This window comes from Scyliorhinus canicula, chromosome 2, assembly GCF_902713615.1.
Source record: "Scyliorhinus canicula chromosome 2, sScyCan1.1, whole genome shotgun sequence".
Taxonomy (NCBI): domain Eukaryota; kingdom Metazoa; phylum Chordata; class Chondrichthyes; order Carcharhiniformes; family Scyliorhinidae; genus Scyliorhinus; species Scyliorhinus canicula.
Genome location: NC_052147.1, coordinates 59,448,720 through 59,456,836, shown reverse-complemented (window position 1 = coordinate 59,456,836; position 8,117 = coordinate 59,448,720). Strand labels below are relative to the sequence as shown.

Genomic DNA, 8,117 nt, shown 5'->3' with positions numbered 1-8,117 from the left:
AAGAAAGTCCTGACGGAATGTGAATCATACAGACCCATTTCACTGCTGAACGTGGATGTGAAAATACTCGCAAAGGTCCTGGCCAAAAGGCTGGAGGGCTGTGTACCAGAGGAGGTTGCAGAGGACCAAACGGGCTTTGTCAAGGGTAGGCAGCTCACAGCGAACATCAGGCGGCTGCGGAATGTAATAATGACCCCCCCACCCCCCCGGGAAAGAACACCAGAGGTGATCGTCTCCCTGGATGTAGAAAAGGCCTTCAACAGAGTCGAATTGGAACTGACTCCTCGAGGTACTGGAACAGTTTGGGCTTGGAGCGGGATTCTCCGCCTGGGTGAGGCTCCCAAAGCGAGTGTCCGAACTAAAACCACCAGCTCTGAATAATTCCAGAGAGGAACAAGACAGGGCTATCCCTGTCCCCATTCTTGTTCGCGCTAGCGATCGAACCCCTGGCGATAGCCCTGTGGGACGTGAAAAGCTGGAAGGGAATCCGGAGAGGAGACAGAGAGCACAGAGTCTCACTCTATGCAGATGACCGGCTCCTCTATGTCTCGAAGACACAGGAGGGACTGAAGGCAATACTGAAGTTTGGAACCTTCTCGGGCTACAAACTTAACCTGGGCAAAAGCGGGGCATTCACAGTGAACCCAAAAGGGGGAGGGACAGAGCTGGAGGGGCCCCTGTTTAAAACGGCCCAGAACAGATTCCGTTACCTGGGGATCCAGATAGCCAGAGACTGGACACAGATCCACAAGTGGAATCTGACCAGCCTGGTGGAGGAAGTAAGAAGATACCTTCAACGGTGGGCCTCACTCCCACTCTCCCTGGCTGGGAGAGTGCAGACGATCAAGGTGAACGTACTGCTAAGGTTCCTCTTCCTGTTTAGATCCATCCCGATCTTTATCCCCAAGGCCTTTTTCCAAAATATAGACAGTCTAATCATGGCGTTTGTGTGGTGGGGTAAGAACCCGAGAATTCCCAAACCGACACTGCAAAGAAGGAAAATCAAAGGGGGCTTGGCCTTACCAAACCTACAATACTACCACTGGGCAGCAACGGCAGAAAGTGAGGGGGGATGGGTACAAGAACCCAACACAGATTGGGTACAAATGGAGGAGGCATCCTGTAAAGGAATGACCCTCCGGGCCCTGGCCACAGCAGCACTCCCATCCTCCTCAGCAAGGTACACAACAAGCCCAGTGGTAGCGACCACACTGAGAACGTGGACCCACTTCGGGATAACCAAAATGTCCCTCATGGCCCCCATCTGCAGCAATAACAGATTCCCCCCAGCCATGTTAGATACCACCTTCAAATGATGGAGGCGGGATGAGGGCACATTGACGGTCGGGGAATTCTACGTAGGGCGCAGACTGGCGACACTGGACGAACTGACGAGTAAGTGGAAACTAGCAAAAGGACAGGAATTGAGACACCTCCAAATAAAAGACTTTCTCTGCAAAGAGACAGTAGGGTACCCTGGGGCCCCAGAAAACACACTACCAGAAGACCTGATTGGCACAAACAGCGAGAAGGGGGGGGGCTAGAGGACAGCTACTGGACACAGCTCAAACACCACTGGACGGGACCAGACAAAAATGGGAGGACAAACTGGAGACAGGGGCAGGGTGGGGACTCTGGAGCGAAGCACTGAGCAGAGCGAACTCAACCTCTTCCTGCGCAAGGCTAAGCCTAATGCAGCTCGAAGTGGAGCACAGAGCGCACCTGACCAGAACCCGAATGAGCAGGTTCTTCCCGGAGGTGGAGGACAAATGTGAACGGTGCCAGAGGGGCCCGGCCAACCATACCCACAAGTTTTGGCCTTGCCCCAAACTTGCTGGGTTCTGGACAGCCTTCTCCGAGGAAATGTCCAAGTTTGTGGGAGTGAGGGTTAAGCCTTGCCCAATAGTGGCAATCTTCGGGGTATCGGAGCAGCCAGAGCTACACATGGGGAGGGAGGCCAACGCCCTCGCTTCCCTAATCGCAGGCCGGAGAATCCTGCTCGGCTGGCAATCGGCAGCACCACACAAAGCTGCAGACTGGCTCGCTGACTTTTCGGAATTTCTCCACCTGGAGAAGATTAAGTACGCCATCCGAGGGTCGGAGGAAGGCTTCCTGGATACTTGGGGGCAGTTTGTCGGCCTGTTCCAAAACCTGTTTGAGGCCAGCAACGAAGACTAAGCTAAGAATAAAAAAACAAAGGTAGATGAGGAACCAAAGGACTGCGCAACCCGGATAGGAGGGGGAAACCACAACAGATAGGACCGGGGGGGGATGTAACCCCCCCCCCCCCCCCCCCACCCCTTCCCGGAAAATAAAATAAAAACACAGCTGAAGCTGAAGGGGGGGGGGGGGGGGAAGTGGGGGACAACGGGGATGGGGGGGGGAAACTATAGACCAATCCAGAGGGCAGCAAAATGTACATAGGGCCAGTTAAACGAAGGACAAAATAAACCTCTCTGTACAACAAAGTTAGCAAGGGCAAGAAAAATGTAATGTATACATACAACTGTTTATAAATGTGAGAAACGCCAATAAAAAGATTTGTTTTTGAAAGTATGAGTAGAGACAGGGTTTGATGCAAGAAGGTGGATGTGTCCAGAACCAGGCGTCACAGTCTGAGGACTTAGACCATTTAAGACAAAGATGGGGAGAGATTTTGTCACCCAGAGAGTGGTGAGCCTGTGGAATTCGTTACCACAGGACGTAGTTGAGGCCAAAACGTTGTATGTTTTCAAGAAGCAGTTAGATATAGCACATAGGGCGAAGGGGATCAGAGTGTATGGAGTGAAAGCAGGATTAGACTATTGAGTTGGATGATCAGCCATGATCATAATGAATGGCAGAGCAGGCTCAAAGGGCCTCCTTCTGCTCCAATTTTCTATGTTTCCAACACCTTATCCTGATACTGTGCCTCCCTGTTCTAGATTCCCCAGCCAGGGGAAATTATTTCTCAATGCCAATTCTGTCAAACCCCTTCAGAACCCTGCATGTTTCAGGAAATTACTAATGTAAGCCCACGTTGCAGAATTGTGCACACAACTTCAGGAAAGCTACCAGATACAGTGGAGCTTTACCAGCATGTTTTTGGGAATGCGGCATTGGAAAAGTTAGCACTGTTCTCCTTGAATGGAGAAAGTGCGGAGGTGACAATCGGGATTTTCAAGATAGAAAGATAGTGTAAGTTGGTGGCGGGGGGTGGGAGAAGAGATTCCGTGTTGAGTGGATCGATAAATTGGGATTATGGATTCAAAATAAGTGAAATAAAAAAGGTCTAGAGAGGAGAGGAGACAATTTTTTCCCCCACTTAGAATCCTAGAATGATCTCCCTGAAAAGGTGCTGGAAGGTGATTTCACATGTGATTTTCAAAGCAAGGTGGACAAGTGTTTAAGGATGAAGAACTTGCACTGAGACAGCCAAAAAGCGGGACATGGGCCTAAAATAAAATGCTCCTGAAAGGGCCATCACAGGCCCAAAGGGCAAAGCTGCTTCCTTCTGAGCAGTAATACTATGATTCTATGAAACATTTTTCTTCACAAATGATTTTATACTGCTGGTGGTGTGAGTTTGCTGAAAAAAATGATTCAAATTGGATTTAGTTAAACAAGTGTCAGGAGTCAAACATTCCTGGAGAACTTGAAATGCTGGACCTAACGAGTGTCTGATAAAAGCAGGTATTCACAAAAGATTATACAAAAGTATGCTTTGCTGGAATACAGGTAGGAACAGATTGCTAGAATGGGTGTGTACGAAGCCCCACTGTAAATGTCAACCTGCACTAAAGCCACTCTGCTCAGAATGTAGTTTACGATTATCATAATCAATAATAGCAGCGCTACAATTCACCTAATAATAAGAACATGGTTTCTATAAAAACACAAACTGCGGCTACCATCATCTACAAAAGGCACCAAGTTTAATAGAAGCTCTCTGCATTCCCCCTACAAAAAACATAATAAGACCATAAGACATAGGAGTGGAAGTAAGGCCATTTGGCCCATCGAGTCCACTCCGCCATTCAATCATGGCTGATGGGCATTTCAACTCCACCTCCCAGCATTCTCCCCATAGCACACCACTGCATTTGGCTTCAGTAATATGATCCAGTTCTGATAGAAGGTACCTTCAGAATGGCATTTTGCAGCATTTGTCCAAAAATGTGCGGGTTATACGGTTTGACCATGCTAAATTGCCCCTAGGTGGGGTTATAGGGCAGGGATTGGGCCTAGGTGGGGTGCTTTTTCAGAGGGTCGTGCAGATTCGATGGGCCAAATGGCCCCCTGCTCCACTGTACGGAGTCGATGAACAAACATGCATGGGGAATGAGGCAGATTTCTTTTGGTAATCCTCGTTGTAGTCATTTGGATACTAAACAAAGCACACGGTGAAAAAAGTGTGCTACTGTCAGTATATTAATATTTATCTGCTCCTTTCGGAGTTTTTTTTAAACACCAGGTTGGGAAAAACCCCAATTAAAGTATGAAGCCTGGGCCACCAAACAAGATGTAGCACTTCAAATTAATGACTAAAAGACCAGTCTTTAGCTTAGAACCCAAACACTGGTAATTAAAAGTGAAAAAAAACTGCCAGAAACACCCAACCAAACAAACAGTTCCAGGCTTGAAACATTAAACTAACAGGTCTGCCCTCCCCACAGATGCTCCCTTGGCTGTAGACAGCAGTTGTCTATATTTATTTTACATACCCACCAGCTGCAATATTTTGGTTTTGCAGGCAGACTGGGAAATCTATAGGTTCCCAAAGTTGGGTCTAAAATTTGTCACTGTGGAATCTCCAACCTATTTGCTACATTTGCAATAGTGACTATACTTTAAAAGAACCAATTTGGCTGCTGAGTCCTTTGGGACGTACTGAGATTGTGAAAGGTAATAGAAATATACACTTTATTTTATAGAGAGAGAGAGAGCGAGAGCTTCTGGCATGGCCATAAAACCGAGGGCGGTGAGGCAATGCCCAGGCAGACTCGGTCACGGTGCCCTCTCACTCGGCGAGTCTTAAGGAAACACCGAGGAGATCAGTTCAATCTAACGCAACAGGCAGGTCTGTAACATTTCTTACCATGATTCTGCTGAGGACGACGAAGAAGAAACTCTGAAATGGGAAAAGGAACAAATTCACCAAATGGCGATAGAGGGAGGGGTGGAATGAGTGAGTGAGTGAGTGAGGACCCGCCTCCCGGAAAAGCAGCAAAAAGTGCACTAGCAGGTTTCCCGGCGATCTGGAGAATCCTCCCCAGACCCGGTCCCGGCTGCTGATCAACTCTTTCACCTCAAACTCTGTCCCAAAACTGATCAACTCTTTCACCTCAAACTCTGTCCCAAAACTGATCAACTCTTTCACCTCAAACTCTGTCCCAAAACTGATCAACTCTTTCACCTCAAACTCTGTCCCAAAACTGATCAACTCTTCCTCACCTTCCCAAAACTGATCACTCTGTCCCCATCTATCCAAAACTGATCAACTCTTTCACCTCAAACTCTGTCCCAAAACTGATCAACTCTTTCACCTCAAACTCTGTCCCAAAGCTGCACGAGTTTACCCAGCTTTGAAGAGGTTGTGCTGATAGACCTTTGTTCCCCCCAGGTACTCGGCCTGATTCCTCCTTCAGTCCCCCCCCGCCCAAAGTTCAGCTTTAACGCCCCCCCCCCCCCCCCATATGTCATCCCCTTCACCCGATCTGACCATCTCATCCCCTTCACCCTATCTGACTATCTCATCCCTAACCCCTCATCTCATTCCCCATCCCAGAAGTGCAAAAGGAAGCCATTCGGCCCATCGCCTCTGCACCAGACCTTGGAAAGAGCGCCTCACTTGAGCCCACACCTCCACCCGATCCCAGTAACCCCACTAACGTTTTTGGACACTAAGGGCACATTGTTGGACTGTGGGAGGAAACCTGAGCACCCGGAGGACACCCAAGCAGACATGGGAAGAACGTGCAGACTCCGCACAGACCGTGACCCAAGCCAGGAATCAAACCTGGGACCCTGAAGCCGTGAAGCAACAGTGGTAACCACTGTGCTACTGTGTCATTCCCTTCAATCTCATCACCAAACCCACCTTCATCCCCCATCACTCCCAATCTCATCCAACACCACCATCTCACCCAGCCCCATCTCATCCCACAGCCCCATCCCATCCCACAGCCCCATCCCATCCCACAGCCCCATCTCATCCCACAGCCCCATCTCATCCCACAGCCCCATCCCATCCCACAGCCAAATCCCATCCCACAGCTCCATCTCATCCCTACCCCATTTCATCCCGCCTCACCTCATCCCACAGCCCCATCCCATCCCACAGCTCCATCTCATCCCACAGCCCCATCTCATCCCGCGCCCCATCTCATCCCTGCCCCATCTCATCCCTGCCCCATCTCATCCCACAGCCCCATCCCATCCCACAGCTCCATCTCATCCCACAGCCCCATCTCATCCCTGCCCCATCTCATCCCACAGCCCCATCCCATCCCACAGCTCCATCTCATCCCACAGCTCCATCTCATCCCACAGCTCCATCTCACCCCACAGCCCCATCCCATAGCCCCATCTCATCCCACAGCCCCATCTCATCCCACAGCCCCATCCCATCCCACAGCTCCATCTCATCCCTACCCCATTTCATCCCGCCTCACCTCATCCCACAGCCCCATCCCATCCCACGCCCCATCCCATCCCACAGCCCCATCTCATCCCTGCCCCATCTCACCCCTGCCCATCTCATCCCACAGCCCCATCTCATCCCTGCCCCATCTCACCCCGCCCCATCTCATCCCACGCCCCATCCCATCCCACAGCCCCATCTCATCCCTGCCCCATCTCACCCCGCCCCATCTCATCCCGCGCCCCATCTCACCCCGCCCCGTATTCCACACCCCCATCTCATCCCTGCACCATCTCATCCAACACCCCATCTCACCCCTGCCCCATCTCTTCCAACACTCCCATCTCACCCCTGCCTGGACCTATAAATGCTGCGCTTCGCCAGGCCCAAGAGCTTATTCACAAGAAGGTCTTCCACCTTCCCTGACCCTCTCTGCATCGAGTGTCCGCAGATCAGGAGCGTGGGGCCGAAGTGCAAACAAAACTTTAACAAAAGAATTGTCAGAAAACTAAAAAGGAAGTACAGCCTATAACACGTAACATGGACAGTCCACAGACTGGCAGGTTTCTTGGGAGTCCATGAACCGGTGCATTCGGTGATTGTACAGCACTGCTGCATGTAACATCCTCCCCCTCAGGTCCACCATATTGAGGGGACACACGTGTCTGGGTGACGGGCGAGGGTAAGTTGGTGAAGGGGGTGCAGCAGCAGCCCCTATAGGAAACCCCTCCACGCAGTACGAAAAGGCAGGGAGGGCATTCCCACGAGTTGTCTAGGATTGTGGGGCACCAGCCCCAGAGGGAGGTTTCGGGGCCTGGGGCCAATGTGAAATTCTATCCGAGCCTGGGTGCGCCCAGACGGGATACCATCGCACACCTGGGCATCTTCCAGACTGTGTTTTGAGATCTCGGATGGCATTGGCCATGAGCCGGACATCCACCGCCGCACGTTGTGCAAACTCATGAGGTGTCATCCAGCTCACTCCTCTGCCATCCAGCACGTCCCTGATCCTGGTCACCCCGGCAGCCACAGCTTTCTCCTCCGCCAATATTGGTGGAGGTGCGGATTCCTAAGGTGTGACTCCCTGACGACAGCCACCACTCCTGATGGGGGGGGAGCTGCGGTGCGAGGCGACCATGTTCCAGACTTTGAGCAGGTCATGGTAAACGATGGGCAGCACCTGCAGAGGGTAACAAAGACCCTGCAGATCTATGAACAGGAGCTGCACGTCATAATTCAGGACATGCACCTTGCAGAAGAAATGCATCGCCAGGGCACACCATCGTGGAGGGGGCTCAACGTAAAGGTATCGCTGCAGGGTCTGAAGGCAGAAAGTCGCCACCTGGGTGTGAAGGCACACCAGCGCCTGGCTGCCCTCCCTAAGCGGGAGTCTCAGAACCTCAGCAGTGACCCAGTGCAGTCTCTTGTCCCAGAAAAACTCTACAAGCATTCTCCAGAGCTTTGTGACAAAATCAGGGGCAGGGGTCAAAGTGAC

The 8,117-nt window shown here is 51.2% G+C and overlaps 1 protein-coding gene across 1 annotated transcript in view; it reads right to left on the bottom strand.

Annotated features, from left to right (window-relative positions):
* Positions 1-5,415, bottom strand: part of lgals3b (lectin, galactoside binding soluble 3b) — a 38,650-nt gene extending 33,235 nt beyond the window's left edge. The window contains exon 1 of the mRNA XM_038779376.1: positions 5,078-5,415. Within this exon, the coding sequence (XP_038635304.1) occupies positions 5,078-5,080 (3 nt within the window). The 5' untranslated portion in view covers positions 5,081-5,415. The remainder of the gene's footprint in view (positions 1-5,077) is intronic.
* Positions 5,416-8,117: the final 2,702 nt, after the last annotated feature.